Source organism: Acipenser ruthenus, chromosome 20 (assembly GCF_902713425.1).
Source record: "Acipenser ruthenus chromosome 20, fAciRut3.2 maternal haplotype, whole genome shotgun sequence".
Lineage (NCBI taxonomy): Eukaryota > Metazoa > Chordata > Actinopteri > Acipenseriformes > Acipenseridae > Acipenser > Acipenser ruthenus.
In genome coordinates, this window is record NC_081208.1 from 13,564,660 (window position 1) to 13,588,377 (window position 23,718).

General features: G+C 38.4%; 1 protein-coding gene across 3 annotated transcripts in view; it reads right to left on the reverse strand.

Annotated features, from left to right (window-relative positions):
* The window catches only part of LOC117425377 (C-type lectin domain family 4 member E-like), a 136,548-nt gene that overhangs the window by 62,394 nt on the left and 50,436 nt on the right, over nt 1-23,718 (reverse strand). For 2 of the 3 annotated variants that reach the window (XM_058993524.1, XM_058993523.1), the window contains exon 3: nt 1,671-1,715. The exons of the other annotated variant lie outside the window; for it this stretch is intronic. In XM_058993524.1, the coding sequence (XP_058849507.1) occupies nt 1,671-1,715 (45 nt within the window). The remainder of the gene's footprint in view (nt 1-1,670; nt 1,716-23,718) is intronic. 3 annotated transcript variants of the gene reach the window in all.

Here is a 23,718-nt window from a genome sequence, read left to right on the forward strand (position 1 = left end):
ACTAAGAGCAGGTAACGTAGGATAACACTATTTGCTTATATGGGTAAAATCCTAAAAATAGTGGTACTTACTTCCTTACTAATCGAGTGCTGTCACTTCTTAAAGGCAAGCATATAACCTCCCCCAGTAGTTGCTGCCGACATTCTCAGTCTCTGTGTTGTGAAGACTTGCCCATACATTGAGACTGCAGGTTCTGCAGCTACTGAATTGGTTGGCAGTGTAAGGCAACACTTTGCCAAGTTATCAGATGTGGAAATCGATTAGAAACAGTCCCAAAACTCGGTTACCCTCAAGGGTATCTGACATTCTTTAATAAAGGCTACATATGTAGCACGCTCATTGTTATTAATTTCATGGTGTTTGTCCCATCCAGGAATTTATTTCATTAGTCATGAATTCAAAAGAAATAAAACGTGCTATTTGGGTCAAATTGTAGCTGTGTTTAAAAAGTAAGCAGCAGGTTGTTGAAGCGAGGTGGCTGTGCTAGAGCGTACCTGTAGTGCTGATTTAACTTGGATACAACCGTCAGGAATACTTTTTGTCTGCGCTGACTTTCAAGTTTGTTTTCTGAAAGCTGTTATTTGTTTTACATTTTTTAGCAGCCTCTTTAGTATTCTTTCCTTTTAATGTGTGATTCTAAAGCTAAATATCTCCATCTGCAAGCTTTGGGAAATTTCTTGACATGAATCTCAGACAAAATATACTTAGCTTTTTTTTGCTTTGTCATCCATTTTTTGTATTTTACCTCCAATGCTGAAAACTAGAGTTTAGCAACCTAAATCAAAATAACAATGCAACACTGACTTTGTCCCACCTCCAACTGTATAGTACAGGTCACAGAAAAACCAGTGCAGACGCACAGTAAACATGAAAGTTGACCGCTTTGGAGTATTTTTTTAAAATAGTAATTGTCTAACAACGGCTTTTTTTAACTTTTCTTTCTTTGAATTCCTCTTTCTGTGTCAGTCCAAATGCATGCAGTTTCTACTTAGCACTTTGCTTTGCTTTTTATAGTGTGTTCAATTGTTAAAGTTCCTGACTGCACCATTAAATAAACCTGGTTTCAGCGGGTCTTAACACAGTGCTCAATTGTCTATATGGGACTCCACTGTCATCAGAATCGCTTCGGTGAATATGTAAATGATACTACGCCCTGAAATTTATGCCGACCTGTGGCGATCGGGCAGGCGCTCTATAATGACGCAAGACATGTCTTCAGAATACCTTTTCAGCGCAGTTTTTTTTTTTAATGCCTCTTTTTATGCCTCACATTTGCACTGTGATCAGAATACAGCCCTACCGTGGAGAAGGAATGCTTAGCCATCAAGTGGGCATTGGACACTGAAGTATTACTTGTTGGGACAGGAGTTTGTCAGAGACTGACCATAGAGCCCTTCAATGGTTGAGCAACACAAGAGAATCTAATGCGAGAATTACTCGTTGGGTTTTAGCCCTACAACCATATAGGTCTGTTGTACGTTATCGTGCAGGAAAACAAAATATTACTGCAGATTTATTATCTTGAGTCCCTGATTCCGAGTTCCGAGGGGGAGGGAAATGTGAGAAAGGCTGTCTGTGCGTCCTCACTAGCACTTAAATTAAACAACCACATGAAATCTAAACAGAACTAAAAATAGCACTGATACTAAGGAAACCAAAAATGTACTTACTGCCGTGTTTTCTCACTGGAGCTGGGTCCGGTGGAGCGTGCATTTCTGTAAGAAAAAAAAAAATGAGTGTTTAAAAAAAAAAAAAAAGGTCACTAGCAATGTGAAATGTCAAATTGTAGCTGTGAAAAGGTACCGTTCGCATGAAATGTATTAGGAACATAAGAAAGTTTACAAACGAGAGGAGGCCATTCAGCCCATCTTGCTCGTTTGGTTATTAGTAGCTTGTGATCCCAAAATCTCATCAAGCAGCTTCTTGAAGGATCCCAGGGTGTCGGCTTCAACAACATTACTGGGTTCCAGACCCTCACAATTCTCTGTGTAAAAAAGTGCCTCTTATTTTCTATTCTGAATGCCCCTTTATCTAATCTCCATTTGTGACCCCTGGTCCTTGTTTCTTTTTTCAGGTCGAAAAAGTCCCGTGGGTCGACATTGTCAATACCTTTTAGAATTTTGAATGCTTGAATCAGATCACTGTGTAGTCTTCTTTGTTCAAGACTGAATTGATTCAATTATTTTAGCCGATCGCTCTTCTTTCCACTCTTTCTAAAGCAGCAATATCCTTTTAGTACGAGGTGACCACAACTGAACACAATATTCTAGATGAGGTCTTACTAATGCATTATAAAGTTTAACATTACTTCCCTTGATTTAAATTCAACACTTTTCACAATATATCTGAGCATCTTGTTGGTCTTTTTTATAGCTTCCCCACTATGTTGGGCTAAGTATTAACTTAGCCCAACATAGCGACCCTCATATTATGCATGGCATCGTATGCTGATTAGACGGTGGAGACAGCGCCGCAAGGCAACCAAAAGAAGCGCTTAGCCTATTAATTTACCTATTGACGATTTACATTGTGCAAACGTTTCAGGCAGTTTGACTGGAAAATGCTGGCAGATGTTGGTCAACAGCTTATTTTTTCACCTGAGATTGCCACCACTAACCTTCAACCAGATATTGTCTTTTGGTCTGGATCAGCACGCCTTGTTCACCTGGTAGAGTTAACAGTGCCATGGGAGGATGTTGTAGATGAGGCGTATGAGAGGAAGAAACTGCGGTATGCTCAACTAGCCACTGAAGCGGAACAGCGAGGATGGAGAGTCCGGGTTTACCCAGTGGAGGTGAGTTGTCGAGGATTTGTGGCACACTCTACAACTCGGTTTCTCAGAGACATCGGATTCAGTGGCCAAGAGTTGCGTCACACAGTGAAGAACTTATCTGAAGCAGCAGAGAGGAGCAGCAATTGGCTGTGGTTGAGACGGAAAGATTCTGGCTGGGGATCTCAAGCACAATAGAAAGGAAAGCTGAAGTACAGGTAAGTAAGCTGGGCTGAGTTGAGTGGGGGATGGAGGGGGGTGATGCTGGGACGCCAGAAACACCGTTGAGTCCTCTTGAGGTGTCTTGGGCTAGTCGACGAAACACCAAGGATATAAGGTGCCCACTTGAAGACCCCAGAGATGTACCCTACTTAGCTCAATCCAGATGGTTGTCATGCTGATGTGCTGGGGAGACCGCACTGTGGTTGATCCCCAGAGCCAGCATCGCAGCCGTTGTGTGTGCTGATGCGCTAGAGAGCAATAGGCTGATCCCTGGAGCCAGCATTACACTTCAGCCATCAATACCAGACAGAAGGATATCTACATCATCATATGGAAGGAAGCGCAAATGGATGGAGACACATATGGATCACATTAGTTTACTGTAAAGCTACGTCTTAGTTGGTGCTTATCTTGGTGAAAGCCGAGTTAAAATCAGCATGGAGTTTTAACATCTACTCTCGTGTAATGGAAATCAGCTCTCATTATACTTTCTTTATGCATCTAATTTGAAACTACTTTAATTTTACCAGCATGCTATTTTCTAAACAATTAAAACATGTTTTCAAATAAGACAGTAACCCAGTGGAGATCTCAACATGGGTTCTTTTGAAAATGTTGTCATCTCAAATAAGAGTTTTATTGCTGATTTATGAGAATATTAAACGTTTAAGCATAGTTTTCTTTCTTTCACTTAAACAATGATTAGACAAACGTGGGTTTACATTTGACTTTGCAGTTTAAATACTGTGTATAAGGTAGTCTTATAATACAAATAAAACAATCAATTTTTAATTGTGCTCTTTTTTTCTTCCAAAACTGTATTTTCTAAATAACAGGGCAACAATTACGAACGTTATTTCAAACTCGCTTGAAGTTTAATGTTTGAGGTCACACTATCCTCCTAAATTGCTTCCCATGGCCCCCTTGCAAATGAAACCACGGCCTCAATTGGTTAACGTCATAAATAATTAATACATAAATAATGAATCAATGACGTGTATCTTATGAATAGAATTGACTGATTTTATGTTCATTCAATAAATAAAAAATATTGTATTAAAAAGTTTGTATTTCACTTTTTTAACACCCCGCAATTTGCTGTTCGCAAGTTGAGCAGCATCTTACAAATCCGTTTGGGAACTGTGCGTTTGCTTAAAGCACATCTCGTAATTTGATTATATCGTTTTACTCAAATTTGAAGAACATAATTTGCTCAAAGACCAAAATAATCTTTTCTTCCTCTCTGTTTCGCTCTTTGCTTGTTTGATATTTTCCATTTCGCAATTTGAGCAAAAATGATTTGTTCAAAGATCGAAATAATCTTTCATTTCGTTCTTTGATCATTTGTAAAGCTCAAATTGCGAAATGATTTTTTTTTTTATTTACCAGAGATTGACCGAATGCTGACTATGAGTGTAACATATACACAAATAAGCTTACTTGACTTGATAAACGTCTTAAATGATGCAAATTCCTTCTTGGTTTGATTGAATGAGTAGTACACAACAAGCTTCAATATGAAAGCTGAACATTCATTTAAATAAAGAACAACGACCAGTTTTTAATGAAAAACAAACAAACATGGGGGGGGGCGTCGAGTACCACAGACAAGAGAAGGGGGCGAGGTCCAAAAACTTTGAGAACCACTGGGGTAGGGGGCGTTTTATTGGGGGGGGGGGGGGTATTTGATTTAATTTATTTATTTATGAATAACAGTGTGTGCACTGAGCAGACAAAGTGGAGGAGACATGTGCCTATGGTCTCAATCAAGTTACAGTTCAACAAGAGAAAAACAACTTAAAAAGTTACAAGAATCACGTATGTGCTAAAACATTAGTTTCCACGATAAATATATCCGACTCTAAAATTCAAGCACTTCAAGCACCTACAAAAACTAGTACTTTCACAGCCGTGAATTTGCCACTTTCAAGGTTTTCAAGGCGCTGTGCGAACCCTGTATATACATTTTCTTTTCATATCATTTTTTAAAATCAATTAAACTGAGACCATTTCTCCAGTGCAGTTCAGTACATAAACCAGAAACAGAAAACTTGTATCCTCATTCCAGCAAACTGTTTAATTTAGTTGAGCAGGAAATCATTGAAATGATGAAGTTTCTTTAGGTATTTCTAAATGTAGCACTACTGAAGTCAAAATTGTTGTAAGATTATAGCAGAATGAAGGGAGACCAGCATGAAGCTAACACAGGAAGAACCTACGAGAGCTACAGCGGCTATTTGAAACTCAGTGGCTATATTGTCTTCCTGTATACTGAACAACTCAAAATCAACAACACATTTTTTTTTTTTTTTTTTTTTTTTTTTAGATTATTTCTGAAAGGGGACGCTACAAAAAACAACATATATATATATATATATTTTTTAAGAAGAATTACTTTTTCTTTTTTTTTCAGGGCCTGAGATTCAATTTTATGAGATGTGCCCCTCTGTGATTTTGTATCTTTTGAAGTATCCCTGTAAGGGGAGCCTGTATTATAGTAAACAAATCCTGTAATTTTCCGGTAAAATTCGGAATAAACCGGAAATGCGGAACACTAAGTAAGAGTTATTCAACCCGTCGTCACTGCGCCTACAGTACTACAGCTAATGTCTCATGAACCATGCTGTGTGCGTTTCCTGTAACTACAGTACGCAATGTACCGGCAAAAACCATGCGCTTCCCCCCGCTCGGCTCTCAGGCACATTCAGATGTGTTGTGAGGTCAAAGCTTCACGGTATGGTTCTCACTCGACTCGACAAACAGCCAGTGGAAAAATCACCAGCACTGCGAGGGCCGGGATGTGCCAGTGGAACAGGGTGCCAGTGTCTTTATAGTAGTAGGAGCAGCACTGTCTAGTGCACAGCTACTGTGTATTGACAGCAATAAAAAAGTTAACTCGATTCACAGTATGCGTTCACTGGATTGCACTCTATAATACAGACACTCTGCTGTTTGGGTAAAGGGAACCTGGCAGCAGTGCTGACGCTAGGGATTACTGGGCCCTGGTGCAAGACTGCGAAGTAGAACCCCCCCCCTAAAAAATATATATATATAAATATATCCAACTCTAAAATTCAAGCACTTCAAGCACCTACAAAAACTAGTACTTTTCACAGCCGTGAATTTGCCACTTTCAAGGTTTTCAAGGCGCTGTGCGAACCCTGTATATACATTTTCTTTTCATATCATTTTTTTAAATCAACTAAACTGAGACCATTTCTCCAGTGCAGTTCAATACATAAACCAGAAACAGAAAACTTGTATCCTCATTCCAGCAAACTGTTTAACTTTGTTGAGCAGAAAATCATTTAAATGATTAAGTTTATTTAGGTATTTCTAAATGTAGCACTACTGAAGTCAAAATATACCCTTCATTACAGCTCTAGACTCCAGATGTTACACCAGGGTGTAACCCCCCTGCAACACTCTGCTCACAGTGGATTGTTCTGTGTGGTGTTTCTTTCTGAGAGGATGCCATCTCATTAACAGAGCAGCAGTTCACACACAAGGACCCAGATTCAGACCCCCCCCCCCCACATTACAGTTCAGCTCAATTACAAACATGTCAGGCAGTGGCAGCACTAGGCATAAGCAGACTACTAATTATTATTATTTTTTTAAATCACCCTGTTACTGTATTAGCTAAATTAATTTCACCATTGAAAGGTTTATCTTAATTAAGAATCGGAGTCAGGCTGATAGAAATCAATTACAACATAAAGGAGGGTAATAAAAAATAGAAAATATTGCCGCTCAGACCCCCCTGATTTATTTGTTTGCTTAGCCAGCTCTAATCATCATTTTCACCCCTAAACAAATATTTTTATGCTCTCTATAGTATATACATATTTTTTCTCATATATTTTATTCAAATTAATTAAACAGAGACCATTTCTCCCAGTGCAGTTCAATACATAAACCAGAAACAGAAAACTTGTATCCTCATCCAGCAAACTGTTTTACTTTGTTCAGCAGAAAAACACTGAAAAAATTGAGAAAAACTTCTTGTCAAAAAGTGTGGCATTGAATTTATTACGTTTCTTTAGAGATTTCTAAATGTAGCACTATTGAGTGTTTAATAGTTATGGATGAGCAGAAATCTCCTTCCTACCTCCCCAACATTAGAAACCCGAGTCTGGTCACAGCGAAGCAGCTCTTTACCACTGCAAACTGGCAAAGAGAGTTACACAGCGGAGTCTGAGACCCAGTCAAGCGTGTCAGCAAAGCACAGAAAAATGTACGCAGCAATTTTAAAGGGAGCCCGTTCTTCATGTAATAAAGCACCAAGTTTACAGAGACAGTGCTCACCTGCAGATAGTTTAGCAGCTGCTTGGTCGCCTGGTTTTCGAGTGAACTTGATATTGGAGTGGAGATCGTCACCAAAAATCTTGTTAGATTGTTGTAAAATTGTAGCAGAATGAAGGGAGACCAGCATGAAGCTAACACAGGAAGAACCTACGAGATCTAGATCAGCTATTTAAAACTGATGGGCTATATTGTCTTCCTGTAAACTGAACAACTCAAAATCAACACTTTTTTTGTTTTGTTTTTGAAGTTATTTCTGTAAAGGGACGCTAAAAAAACATTTTTTAAAAAAAAGAAGAATTACATTTCTTTTTTTTTCAGGGTAATCTAGGGGCTTATGATTTATGAGAATATTAAACGTTTAAGAAGCATAGTTTTCTTTCTTTCACTTAAAAAATGATTAGACAAACGTGGGTTTACATTTGACTTTGCAGTTTAAATACTGTGTATAAGGTAGTCTTATAATACGAATAAATCTATCCATTTTTAATTGTGTTCGTTTTTTCTTCCAAAACTGTATTTTCTAAATAACAAGGCAACAATTACGAACGTTATTTCAAACTCGCTTGAAGTTTAATGTTTGAGGTCACTATCCTCCTAAATTGCTTCCCATGGCCCCCTTGCAAATGAAACCACGGCCTCAATTGGTTAACGTCATAAATTAATACATAAATAATGAATCAATGACGTGTATCTTATGAATAGAATTTACTGATTTTATGTTCATTCAATTAAAAAAAAAATATTGTGTTAAAAAGTTTGTATTTCACTTGATGCCCATTTTTAACACCCCGCAATTTGCTGTTCGCAAGTTGAGCAGCATCTTACAAATCCGTTTGGGAACTGTGCGTTTGCTTAAAGCACATCTCGTAATTTGATTATATCGTTTTACTCAAATTTGAAGAACATAATTTGCTCAAAGACCAAAATAATCTTTTCTTCCTCTCTGTTTCGCTCTTTTCTTGTTTGATATTTTCCATTTCGCAATTTGAGCAAAAATAATTTGTTCAAAGATCGAAATAACCTTTCATTTCGTTCTTTGATCGTTTGTAAAGCTCAAATTGCGAAATGGTTTTTTTTTTATTTACCAGAGATTGACCGAATGCTGACTATGAGTGTAACATATACACAAATAAGCTTACTTGACTTGATAAACGTCTTAAATGATGCAAATTCCTTCTTGGTTTGATTGAATGAGTAGTACACAACAAGCTTCAATATGAAAGCTGAACATTCATTTAAATAAAGAACAACGACCAGTTTTTAATGAAAAACAAACAAACATTATAGCCTACCTCACTAAAATAAAAACGGCTTCTGTTATTTTGAAATTCCACTGCTTCTGATTATTACTGCTTTTAATAACAGTAAAAACATTTTATTCAGGGCTGGTGTTGAACTGAAACCCGTTCATGGCCCCGTCAACATGAACCTACATACACCAGTATGCGCTGGTCACAATCACTTATTATGATCGATCAGTGGCTGGTTCGCGCAAAATACAAATAAAAGCACAACAGCAGTGACAAACAGAGAAGCCACAGCCATGTTGGATTTTCTTTTACCAGTATATGTGTAACGGGGGGGGGGGGGGGGCGTCGAGTACCACAGACAAGAGAAGGGGGCGAGGTCCAAAAACTTTGAGAACCACTGGGGTAGGGGGCGTTTTATTGGGGGGGGGGGGGGGGATTTGATTTTATTTATTTATTTATGAATAACAGTGTGTGCACTGAGCAGACAAAGTGGAGGAGACATGTGCCTATGGTCTCAATCAAGTTACAGTTCAACAAGAGAAAAACAACTTAAAAAGTTACAAGAATCACGTATGTGCTAAAACATTAGTTTCCACGATAAATATATCCGACTCTAAAATTCAAGCACTTCAAGCACCTACAAAAACTAGTACTTTCACAGCCGCGAATTTGCCACTTTCAAGGTTTTCAAGGCGCTGTGCGAACCCTGTATATACATTTTCTTTTCAAATCATTTTTTAAAATCAATTAAACTGAGACCATTTCTCCAGTGCAGTTCAATACATAAACCAGAAACAGAAAACTTGTATCCTCATTCCAGCAAACTGTTTAATTTAGTTGAGCAGGAAATCATTGAAATGATGAAGTTTCTTTAGGTATTTCTAATGTAGCACTACTGAAGTCAAAATTGTTGTAAGATTATAGCAGAATGAAGGGAGACCAGCATGAATATAACACAGGAAGAACCTACGAGAGCTACAGCGGCTATTTGAAACTCAGTGGCTATATTGTCTTCCTGTATACTGAACAACTCAAAATCAACAACACTTTTTTTTTTTTTTTTTTTTTGAGATTATTTCTGAAAGGGGACGCTACAAAAAACAACATTTTTTTTTTTTTTTAAGAAGAATTACATTTTCTTTTTTTTCAGGGCCTGAGATTCAATTTTATGAGATGTGCCCCTCTGTGATTTTGTATCTTTTGAAGTATCCCTGTAAGGGGAGCCTGTATTATAGTAAACAAATCCTGTAATTTTCCGGTAAAATTCGGAATAAACCGGAAATGCGGAACACTAAGTAAGAGTTATTCAACCCGTCGTCACTGCGCCTACAGTACTACAGCTAATGTCTCATGAACCATGCTGTGTGCGTTTCCTGTAACTACAGTACGCAATGTACCGGCAAAAACCATGCGCTTCCCCCCGCTCGGCTCTCAGGCACATTCAGATGTGTTGTGAGGTCAAAGCTTCACGGTATGGTTCTCACTCGACTCGACAAACAGCCAGTGGAAAAATCACCAGCACTGCGAGGGCCGGGATGTGCCAGTGGAACAGGGTGCCAGTGTCTTTATAGTAGTAGGAGCAGCACTGTCTAGTGCACAGCTACTGTGTATTGACAGCAATAAAAAAGTTAACTCGATTCACAGTATGCGTTCACTGGATTGCACTCTATAATACAGACACTCTGCTGTTTGGGTAAAGGGAACCTGGCAGCAGTGCTGACGCTAGGGATTACTGGGCCCTGGTGCAAGACTGCGAAGTAGAACCCCCCCCCCCCAAAAATATATAAATATATCCGACTCCAAAATTTAAGCACTTCAAGCACCTACAAAAACTAGTACTTTCACAGCCTTGAATTTGCCACTTTCAAGGTTTTCAAGGCGCTGTGCGAACCCTGTATATACATTTTCTTTTCATATCATTTTTTTAATCAATTAAACTGAGACCATTTCTCCAGTGCAGTTCAGTACATAAACCAGAAACAGAAAACTTGTATCCTCATTCCAGCAAACTGTTTAACTTTGTTGAGCAGAAAATCATTTAAATTATTAAGTTTATTTAGGTATTTCTAAATGTAGCACTACTGAAGTCAAAATATACCCTTCATTACAGCTCTAGACTCCAGATGTTACACCAGGGTGTAACCCCCCTGCAACACTCTGCTCACAGTGGATTGTTCTGTGTGGTGTTTCTTTCTGAGAGGATGCCATCTCATTAACAGAGCAGCAGTTCACACACAAGGACCCAGATTCAGACCCCCCCACATTACAGTACAGCTCAATTACAAACATGTCAGGCAGTGGCAGCACTAGGCATAAGCAGACTACTAATTATTATTATTTTTTTAAATCACCCTGTTACTGTATTAGCTAAATTAATTTCACCATTGAAAGGTTTATCTTAATTAAGAATTCGGAGTCAGGCTGATAGAAATCAATTACAACATAAAGGAGGGTAATAAAAAATAGAAAATATTGCCGCTCAGACCCCCCTGATTTATTTGTTTGCTTAGCCAGCTCTAATCATCATTTTCACCCCTAAACAAATATTTTTATGCTCTCTATAGTATATACATATTTTTTCTCATATATTTTATTCAAATTAATTAAACAGAGACCATTTCTCCCAGTGCAGTTCAATACATAAACCAAAACAGAAAACTTGTATCCTCATCCAGCAAACTGTTTTACTTTGTTCAGCAGAAAAACACTGAAAAAATTGAGAAAAACTTCTTGTCAAAAAGTGTGGCATTGAATTTATTACGTTTCTTTAGAGATTTCTAAATGTAGCACTATTGAGTGTGTAATAGTTATGGATGAGCAGAAATCTCCTTCCCACCTCCCCAAACATTAGAAAACCCGAGTCTGGTTACAGCAAAGCAGCTCTTTACCACTGCAAACTGGCAAAGAGAGTTACACAGCGGAGTCTGAGACCCAGTCAAGCGTGTCAGCAAAGCACAGAAAAATGTACGCAACAATTTTAAAGGGAGCCCGTTCTTCATGTAATAAAGCACCAAGTTTACAGAGACAGTGCTCACCTGCAGATAGTTTAGCAGCTGCTTGGTCGCCTGGTTTTCGAGTGAACTTGATATTGGAGTGGAGATCGTCACCAAAAATCTTGTTAGATTGTTGTAAAATTGTAGCAGAATGAAGGGAGACCAGCATGAAGCTAACACAGGAAGAACCTACGAGATCTAGATCAGCTATTTGAAACTGATGGGCTATATTGTCTTCCTGTAAACTGAACAACTCAAAATCAACACTTTTTTTTTGTTTTGTTTTTGAAGTTATTTCTGTAAAGGGACGCTAAAAAAACATTTTTTAAAAAAAAGAAGAATTACATTTCTTTTTTTTTCAGGGTAATCTAGGGGCTTATGATTTATGAGAATATTAAACGTTTAAGAAGCATAGTTTTCTTTCTTTCACTTAAACAATGATTAGACAAACGTGGGTTTACATTCTGACTTTGCAGTTTAAATACTGTGTATAAGGTAGTCTTATAATACGAATAAATCTATCCATTTTTAATTGTGTTCGTTTTTTCTTCCAAAACTGTATTTTCTATATAACAAGGCAACAATTACGAACGTTATTTCAAACTCGCTTCAAGTTTAATGTTTGAGGTCACTATCCTCCTAAATTGCTTCCCATGGCCCCCTTACAAATGAAACCACGGCCTCAATTGGTTAACGTCATAAATTAATACATAAATAATGAATCAATGACGTTTATCTTTTGAATAGAATTGACTGATTTTATGTTCATTCAATAAATACAAAATATTGTGTTAAAAAGTTTGTATTTCACTTGATGCCCATTTTTAACACCCCGCAATTTGCTGTTCGCAAGTTGAGCAGCATCTTACAAATCCGTTTGGGAACTGTGCGTTTGCTTAAAGCACATCTCGTAATTTGATTATATCGTTTTACTCAAATTTGAAGAACATAATTTGCTCAAAAACCAAAATGACCTTTTCTTCCTCTCTGTTTCGCTCTTTGCTTGTTTGATATTTTCCATTTCGCAATTTGAGCAAAAATAATTTGTTCAAAGATCGAAATAACCTTTCATTTCGTTCTTTGATCATTTGTAAAGCTCAAATTGCGAAATGATTTTTTTTTATTTACCAGAGATTGACCGAATGCTGACTATGAGTGTAACATATACACAAATAAGCTTACTTGACTTGATAAACGTCTTAAATGATGCAAATTCCTTCTTGGTTTGATTGAATGAGTAGTACACAACAAGCTTCAATATGAAAGCTGAACATTCATTTAATAAAGAACAACGACCAGTTTTTAATGAAAAACAAACAATATAGCCTACCTCACTAAAATAAAAACGGCTTCTGTTATTTTAAATTCCACTGCTTCTGATTATTACTGCTCTTAATAACAGTAAAAACATTTTATTCAGGCTGGTGTTGAACTGAAACCTGTTCATGGCCCCGTCAACATGAACCTACATACACCAGTATGCGCTGGTCACAATCACTTATTATGATCGATCAGTGGCTGGTTCGCGCAAAATACAAATAAAAGCACAACAGCAGTGACACACAGAGAAGCCACAGCCACGTTGGATTTTCTTTTACCAGTATATGTGTAGGGGGGGGGGGGGGGGGGGGGCTTGTCAATTACCACAGAGGGGGCGAGGTCCAAAAACTTTGAGAACCTCTGGGGTAGGGGGCGTTTTATTGGGGGGGGGGGGGGGGGAAATTTGATTTTATTTATTTATTTATGAATAACAGTGTGTGCACTGAGCAGACAAAGTGGAGGAGACATGTGCCTATGGTCTCAATCAAGTTACAGTTCAACAAGAGAAAAAACAACTTAAAAAGTTACAAGAATCACGTATGTGCTAAAACATTAGTTTCCACGATAAATATATCCGACTCTAAAATTCAAGCACTTCAAGCACCTACAAAAACTAGTACTTTCACAGCCGCGAATTTGCCACTTTCAAGGTTTTCAAGGCGCTGTGCGAACCCTGTATATACATTTTCTTTTCAAATCATTTTTTAAAATCAATTAAACTGAGACCATTTCTCCAGTGCAGTTCAATACATAAACCAGAAACAGAAAACTTGTATCCTCATTCCAGCAAACTGCTTAATTTAGTTGAGCAGGAAATCATTGAAATGATGAAGTTTCTTTAGGTATTTCTAAATGTAGCACTACTGAAGTCAAAATATACCCTTCATTACAGCCCTAGACTCCAGATGTTACATCAGGGTGTAAACCCCCTGCAACACTCTGCTCACAGTGGATTGTTCTGTGTGGTGTTTCTTTCTGAGAGGATGCCATCTCATTAACAGAGCAGCAGTTCACACACAAGGACCCAGATTCAGACCCCCACTCCCCCCCCCCCCCCCCCCGCTCCCCCACATTACAGTACAACTCAATTACAAACATGTCAGGCAGTGGCAGCACTAGGCATAAGCAGACTACTAATTTTTTTTTTTAAATCACCCTGTTACTGTATTCGCTAAATTAATCTCACCATTGAAAGGTTTATCTTAATTAAGAATCAGAGTCAGGCTGATAGAAATCAATTACAACATAAAGGAGGGTAATAAAAAATTGAAAATATTGCCGCTCAGACCCCCCTGATTTATTTGTTTGCTTAGCCAGCTCTAATCATCATTTTCACCCCAAAACAAATATTTTTATGCTCTCTATAGTATATACATACAACTCAAAATCAACAACACATTTTTTTTTGTTTTGTTTTTGAGGTTATTTCTGTAAAGGGGACACTACAAAAAACAACATTTTTTTAACAATTACATTTTCTTTTTTTCAGGGTATGAGATTAAATTTTATTTCACCATTGAAAGGTTTATCTTAATTAAGAATCGGAGTCAGACTGATATAAATCAGTTACAACATAAAGGAGGGTAATAAAAAATAGAAAATATTGCCGCTCAGACCCCCCTGATTTATTTGTTTGCTTAGCCAGCTCTAATCATCATTTACACCCCTAAACAAATATTTTTATGCTCTCTATAGTATATACATACAACTCAAAATCAACAACACATTTTTTTTTGTTTTGTTTTTGAGGTTATTTCTGTAAAGGGGACACTACAAAAAACAACATTTTTTTAAGAATTACATTTTCTTTTTTTTCAGGGTATGAGATTATAGTATATGGTCTCTATAGTATATACATATTTTTTTCTCATATATTTTATTCAAATTAATTAAACAGAGACCATTTCTCCCAGTGCAGTTCAATACATAAACCAGAAACAGAAAACTTGTATTCTCATTCCAGCAAACTGTTTAACTTTGTTCAGCAGAAAAACACTGAAGAAATTGAGAAAAACTTCTAGTCAAAAAGTGTGGCATTGAATTTATTAAGTTTCTTTAGAGATTTCTAAATGTAGCACTATTGAGTGTTTAATAGTTATGGATGAGCAGAAATCTCCTTCCCACCTCCCCAACATTAGAAACCCGAGTCTAGTTACAGCAAAGCAGCTCTTTACCACTGCAAACTGGCAAAGAGAGTTACACAGCGGAGTCTGAGACCCAGTCAAGTGTGTCAGCAAAGCACAGAAAAATGTACGCAACAATTTTAAAGGGAGCCCGTTCTTCATGTAATAAAGCACCAAGTTTACAGAGACAATGCTCACCTGCACACAGTTTAGCAGCTGCTTGGTCGCCTGGTTTTTGAGTGAACTTGATATTGGAGTGGAGATCGTCACCAAACACCTTGTTAGATTGTTGTAAGATTGTAGCACAATGGAGGGTGACCAGCATAAAGCTAACACAGGAAGAACCTACGAGATCTAGATCAGCTATTTGAAACTGATGGGCTATATTGTCTTCCTGTAAACTGAACAACTCAAAATCAACAACACTTTTTTTTGTTTTTGAGGTTGTTTCTGTAAAGGGGAAGCTACAAAAAACTATATTTTTTTTTAAGAAGAATTACATTTCTTTTTTTTTTCATGGTCTGAGATTGAATTTTATGAACTGTGCCCCTCTGTGATTTTGTAACTTTTGAAGCATCCCTGTAAGGAGAGCCTGTATTATAGTATAAGTGTTCTGCATTTTCGGGTTTTATCTATAAAAAAAATTCCCGGGAGTTTATTTTACAAATTTTAAATAGGGATAGAATCGGTAAAAAATGTTTTTTAATTGAAACTTCAGTAAAAATCGGGATACAAAATTCTCAGTATACACACTTTACATGTGGAATATGATGCATAGCAGTGCAATGCAAGGCTGCTTATTACAATGTCAGAGTCAAAATGAAACAGTATTTTAAATAAAATATTGTGTATTTCCTGGAAAATAGTACCAGGAAAATATTCAATAGCAGACAAAAAATTGAGTATAAATCAGTAAAAGAGGTTCAGTTAAAAAAAAAAAAATCCTGTAATTTTTTGGTAAAATTCAGAATAAATCGGAAATGCGGAACACTAAGTAAGAGTTATTCCACCCGTTGTCACTGCACCTACAGTACTACAGCTAATGTCTCATGAACCATGATGTGTGCGCTTGCTGTAACTACAGTACGCAATGTACTGGCAAAAACCATGCGCTTCCCCCCGCTCGGCTCCCAGGCACATTCAGATGTGTTGTGAGGCTAAAGTTTCACAATTTGGTTCTCACTCGACTCGACAAACAGCCAGTGGAAAAATCACCCGCACTGTGAGGGCTGGGGCCGGGATGTGCCAGTGGAACAGGGTGCCAGTGTCTTTATAGTAGTAGGAGCAGCACTGTTTAGTGCACAGCTACTGTGTATTGACAGTAATAAAAAGTTAACTTGATTCACTGTATGTGTTCACTAGATTGCACTCTCTACAATACAGACACTCTGCTGTTTGGGTAAAGGGAACCTGGAAGCAGGGTTTACTGGGCTGTGACGGATGCAAGTGGTGTGTGAATAAATAACAGTCCTGAAACAGTATTTCTCCCAAAAAAACGTCTGTGTTTATTAAAATAAACCTCCCCTTTACCAGTGAGGGTATTGGGGGGAAAGTGTCCACAATGAAATCCCGAGTGTCCTGTGCATGAAAGTGCTCTGTAATCCACACGGGGTGTGCTGATGTTGGTGAAGGGAAGGTAGTGCTCTGTGGTCTGGAACTGGCTCCGTGGCTGCAGTCCCGCGCTCCTACTCCGCCTCTGAAAACACACAACAAACAACACGTAATCCAAAAAACACAACGCTCTGGCTGGTGGCTCAGTTTCTCAGCGCAAGAGGTGGAATTGAGGTAGCTGCTTCCCCTTTGTACCCAGCAAACTCCTCCCTGCAGTCAACGTGTCGCCATGGTTCCTCCAATAAAGGGCTGCCCTGCAGCTGACCGCAATGGAATTGTCCTGAGTACTTGCAGCTACGCGTCCCTCCTAATATGGTTACCTTCCGGTTTCCACCTATCACCGAGGTGGCAGATCTAGGAGGCAGCATTTACAGCATTTAGCTGTAAATGCTGCATTTAGAGATTTACAGCATCGATCCTTTCTCTCTCTATCACATGGGCCCTGGTGCAAGACTGTGAAGTAGAACCCCCCCCCCAAAAAAAAAAAAAAAAAAAACATAAATATATGTGATACTGTGTACTGACAGCAATAAAAAGTTAACTTGATTCACAGTATGCGTTCACTGGATTGCACTCTCTATAATACAGACACTCTGCTGTTTGGGTAAAGGGAACCTGGCAGCAGTGCTGACGCTAGGGTTTACTGGGCCCTGGTGCAAGACTGCAAAGTAGAACACCCCCCCCCCCCCAAAAAAAAAAAAACTTAAATATATCCGATAAATATATCCGACTCCAAATTTCAAGCACTTCAAGCACCTACAGAAACTAGTACTTTCACAGCCTTGAATTTGCCACTTTCAAGGTTTTCAAGGAGCTGTGTGGACCCTGTATAAAAAAGCCAGGCCCAGCGACAGCGTGGAAAAGTACAGAGCAGTTAGAAGCTGTAAGGAGAAATTACATATTTAATTGCTTTAATCAGAAAACACTGCAGCTTAAAGTCTAACAGCTGCGTGTCTCTTTCTGATCACAAGCTGAAGCTCAGAGCAGCTGATTCAAATTCGCCGCTGTTCTGAGACACGGGGGGGGGGAAGCGACAGCGTGGGAGTCGTAGAAAATTACAGGCAGTTAGAAGAAGTTTGAAAGCACGTTGACAGCTGCAGAAGCTAAACTAAACTTCCAAAAGAAAAAAATTAATAATTAACATGGTCTTCAAGCCAGGAATCTTAAGCCAGTAACCTGCATGATGTGGGAAATCCGAAAAAACCCAGCAGAGCTCAACCAAGTGTGAACGAAAGGAACAACATCCAGGACCCTATAAACAGTTCTGGCCAGGCAGCAAAAAGAAGGGAGGTCATAATTGTTGGGGACTCCATATTGAGAAACACAGCAAGTTCAGTTCGCAGTCTGGACCCCTTACTACAACAGTACAACATGTAAGACAGCCATTAAATGTATTTATCTAAATGCTAGAAGTCTCAGAAACAAAATGTTAGAACTTGAAGCTACTGCACTAACATGTAAGTACGATGTGATAGGTGTTACAGAAACTTGGCTGTCTGAGAGTGATGGAGACAAATAATAATATTAGTGGGTATACACTTTATTGGAAAGACAGGCAGGACAGAAGAGGTAGCGCTATACATAAGAAATAGTCTTGAAGCCCAGGTGTTAAATCTGGACGAAGAAAACAACGGCGAATCAATATGGGTCAGAATAATGGACAAAAATTCAAAGGGCATAATAATAGGAGCATGCTATAGACCGCCAATTTCAGACGCCGAGCAAAATAATCTGTTATACAATGACATTAGAAATGCGTGCAGCAAAGGAGAAGCCACACTAATGGGGGGATTTCAACTTCCCCCGTATAAAATGGGAAAACCCGGTTGAGAGCACGACGGACGAAATTGAAATGGTGGAAATGACAAATGACTGCTTCCTAACGCAATTTGTCAAGGCACCGACTAGAGGGGAGGCATGCTTTGATTTAGTCTTTTCAAATAACGAAGACAGAATAACTAAAACAGAGGTCAGAGAACCATCAGCAAACTCAGACCACACCATGGTTTCATTTAATTTTTAAAACCCCAAAAGTAATGACTAAAGCTAATGTTTACAATTTTAGAAAAGCAAACTATGATGGTAAGAGACTAACAGAAGTAGATTGGAGTAAAATAGAGAAAACATCCACAGAAAAAAGGATGGCTGTTTTTTAAAAATGTAGTACTAGAGGCGCAAAACAATTACATGCCAAAAGTAGACAAATCTACATCTAAAACAAAATGGCCAAAATGGTTTAATAGATCAATTAAAAAAAAATATTCAGCGAAAAAAGGCACTTTACAGAGCATTTAAAAGGGACCAAAAACAAAGTACACAGAAAGAGTAATTGGAACTGCAAACACAAGTCAAAAAGGAAGTTAGAAAGGCCAAGAGAGAGAGAAAGAAATGAACATTGCTAAGGGGGCAATTCCAAAATGTTTTTCCAATATTATAACATCAAGAGAACATTCAAGAGGAGGTTAAATGTCTAAGAGATACAAATGGCAAAATCATAGATTAAGAAAAAATGCACCACATGTTGACCTGTTCCTATCCAGTTTTAAATAACTTTAGCATAACAGAGGCAGAAGTGTTAAAGGGACTAGGAGCTCTTAAAATAAACAAATCCCCTGGGCCGGATGAGATCCTCCCAATAGTACTCAAAGAAATGAAAGAGGTTATTTACAAACCGCTAACCAAGATCATGCAACAGTCTCTTGACACAGGGGTTGTACCGACAGACTGGAGAATTGCAAACGTAATACCGATCCACAAAAAAGGAGACAAAACCCAACCAGGTAACTACGGACCAATAAGCCTGACTTCTATTATATGAAACTTATGGAAACTATAATAAGATCCAGCTTATTATATCATTATATTATATTAGATCAAATATTTGGATATACTATTGCTTGATTGATGTTGACCGGAGGGTTGTGGGTTCAATCCCTGGTGGGGTCACTGCTGCTGTACCCTTGAGCAAGGTCCTTTACCTAGATTGCTCCAGTAAAAACCCAACTGTATAAATGGGTAATTGTATGTAAAAATAATGTGATATCTTGTAACAATTGTAAGTCGCCCTGGATAAGAGCGTCTGCTAAGAAATAAATAATAATAATAATAATAATAATAATAATAATAATAATAATAATAATAATAATAATAATAATAATAATAAGCCAACATCAATCAAGCAATAGTATATCCAAGCATTTTAATAAATCAATCATGTAACAAGATTAATCAATTTGATTAATCATAGGCATAAATTGGATTTTTAAATTAATGTTATCAGGTACAAAAAGTAGTATGAAAACATTTCTATAAAAAAACACACGTGTCATCTCAAACCATCTCAAACCTTAGGCCACAGTATAAATGCATTTGTTACAAATTAATATCCCAAAACGCATGTAATTGTTTTAAATACTGAATCTTTACCAACCGTTAGTTAAGGCGAAATTTTGTGAGGCGGACAGACTCAGACACGTTCAGCTTGTTCGGTGTAAATGGAACAGGTTTTAGCCTTATTGCAAAATCATTTAGTTCCATTTCTATTCTAGCATCATGGCTGACAGCGATTTGGGGATGCTGTTTGTGCATTGTGGTGAATTCAGGTCAAAGCACCTTAGCACACAGACTAAAGTCAGTAACTCCTTTATTATACAAAGAACAGATGCTACTTCTTTTGAAAGTTCAGTATACAAAGTTAAGTTCTCAATAAAAAAAAGTTATGCAATTAACATGATTATCAGAAGTATATTAAAATACTAAAATGGGTAAAAGTACTAGATGTTACAAAGCTTAATTTTTTGTAAGCTTTATTTTAAACTAGTGAGCTAAACAGGAAGTTCTCTGCAGGGCTGGAGGGGCTAGAGGATGTGGGGTTTCACACTTCAAGTCTGTGTGGTGCAGTGTAAATACTGCCCATCTTTGTAGCTAGTGCTGTAGTGAGCTTGAGAGGAAGTTCTGACTGTTATATTAAAGAGGCAGACTCTGCAGGACTAGGTAGGGGCTAGGGTGCTGTTTTCACACTTTAAAGAGTGCTTTAAAATGATTTGCATTTATCTAGAGGACCTATTGTCTAGTTGTGACAATATTTAAAGTTGAGACACACACACACACACACACACACACACACACACACACACACACACACACACACACACACACACACACACACACACACACACACACACACACACACACACACACACACACACACACACACACACACACACACACACACACACACACACACACACACAGTATGTATAGGGCAGCAGTGTGGAGTAGTGGTTAGGGCTCTGGACTCTTGATCGGAGGGTTGTGGGTTCAATCCCAGATGGGGGACACTGCTGCTGTACCCTTGCGCAAGGTGCTTTACCTAGATTGCTCAAGTAAAAACACAACTGTATAAATGGGTAATTGTATGTAAAAATAATGTGATATCTTGCAACAATTGTAAGTCGCCCTGGATAAGGGTGTCTGCTAAGAAATAAATAATAATATATACATATATGAAAGAAAAGGTTTTTTAAAAAATGTACACAAAAAGTTTAAAAGATTAAAAAATATTTTGTTTTCAGGACGTTTCGGGCAAAAGCCCTTCTTCAGCTGTTTAAAAAGAAAAGTAAATACAGTGCAGTAAACTTGTTGTTATTCAAGAATTGTAAATATACAAAAATCCTGTGGATGATGTCATTATTAGAATAAAATGTTAATTCCCAGAGGTTCCAAAGTTCCCAGTTTGAAGATAAATTCTTGTTCCTTTTGTTTCTGAGCAACATTTGGTCCATAGCACTGATTGATCGCAGACTGTGATGTCTTCAGCAGTGTGATCATCACTGTTGAAATGATGGGCTACTGGATATGCAGTGGTGTTAATGCGAATGCTTCTTAAGTGTTCTACAAACCGGTCTGCTAAACGCCTTTTAGTTTCCCCAATGTACAATTTTGTTGCATTTCTTGCAAATAATGCAGTAGACTATTCCTTTAGAGGTACATGTAAAATGTTCATGAATGTTGAATGAAGATTTAATACCTCTAATCTGTTTCAGAATTAATGTATTTACAGGTATTACATCGTGGTCTGTTACATGGATATGTGCCTTTCAAAGGTTCCCCAGAAGGACAAATAGCACTGTGTACCACATATTCTCTTATATTCTTGTCTCTTCTATATGACATCAAGAGGGGAGTCTTGAAAATAGGCACTGTAGATGGGTCTTGTTGTAAAATTGTAAAGGTTCTTTGCACTGTATCTTTCTGTTGGTACGATGGTAAGTGAGGACCAGAGGGATTCTATCATCTGTATGTTGTATATTGTTATTATATAAAGCATTTTTTCTATTTATATTTGAAATGCAGGATTTAGCTTTAGTGATGATCTTGTCTGGAAAGCCACCTTTTTCAAAAAATCACACACATTTCCTCGCTTTTGGCGAAGAAATCTTGATCGTTGCTGCAAATACGTCTGAGTCTTAACAGTTGTGAATAGGGAATCGAGTCACGGCATGAATGAGAATCAGTTGGTTTGTAGTACACAGCGGTGTTAATGGTGGAATTCAAAACAGTGATGGTAATGTCTAAGAAGTAGTATATCTTATCTATATAATAGTATATCTCTATTGCCAGTTTCTGATATGTTCCATCTGAAATCCAGGGCTGGGTGGAAATTTGTTACTGACTGAATGAACTGTTTGAAATCCTCACTGGAGTTGGTGGAAATTCCAGAGATGTCGTCAATGTACCTAAGATATAGTTTAGGTGTGTTTCCATTGTATTGCTGTAAAAATGTGTTTTCAACCGATCCCACAAAAAGGCAAGCATATGATGGTCCCATTTTAGTTGCCATACTAACACCCCTTACTTGAGTGTAAAAATTACCATCAAAGGAAAAACAATTCAATGTGAGCACAAGTTCAGCCAGTCTCGGAAGGATATCTGTTGGAGGTTCTTTCACTATCCGTTCATCAAGAAAGTGCTTTATTGAAAACCCTTCATTATTTGGTATAACACTGTATAGGCTTTTAATGTCCATTGTACAAAGAATACTATTACCACAAGGGTGCGGTTCTTTGAAATTATCCAATTGTTTTAGAAATGCGTAAAGTTTTTAACATAGGAAGGCAGTGATTCAACAAGGGGTTTGAAGATTTCATCAAGAAATTTGGAGATCAGTTCTGTTGGACAGGAACAGCACTGTCGGCGCTGCTGGAGCAGCTGGACAGCAGATGGGAGGCTGAGGAAAGACGGAGCGAGGAGAGGTACACGGCGCTGATTGAGAGGGTTGAGCTGGGAGCACAAACAGCAGTAGCACCCGTCATGACGGCCCCGAAGGCGAGGACGTACAAAATGACGGTGGAGGACTCCCTGGTGTCAGCCCAGTCTGGGCTACTCACCGCTCCAACACCGTGGAACATCTGAGCACCACCTCTTCTCTCTCCTCCTCCACCCCCACCACCGGGGCCGGTTCAACAACTTCCTAGATCGCCGGCCCCAATGGGCAACCTTGCCTCCCCTCCATGGACACTAAGGTTGGCCCCCAGCTGGGGTAGAGGTGCTACCCCAGCCCCGTTGCCATACCAGCAGCGGGACAAAAATCTAACTTATGTACCCTCCTTTCCCCGTCCCCTACCTGTTTCAGGTGCCACCAGCCGGGTCATCAGGCCAAGTCAGGGGCCTTGTATTGTTAATGCGATTTTGGGAAATGTGAAAGCCCCTGCATTAGTGGACACAGGGTGTGGTCAGACCTTAATTAAAACGTCTCTCTTGGGCAGTGTGTTGTGGCAGCCACAAGGTCAGGTGGCTATCTTCTGTATCCATGGAGACACAGCAACATACCCCACACTAAAAGTATATTTATCGGTCGGTCCGATAAAACGTCACCTGGAAGTTGGCGTGGCGGAAAGGCTACCACACCCAATAATTCTGGGTCGAGACTGGCCAAACTATAGAGAACTGGTGAAATTAATGGCAGTCCCAACCGCACACGTAAACGTGGTGGAGAAAAACAAAAAGGAAATGATTGTTAATATTTTTCCATTTCAAACTTAAATGTTTTCTTCTCTGTTCCGCCCGAGAAAAACAAATAAAGAGAGAAGGATGCGGAAATCGGAGGGAGCATTGATGAG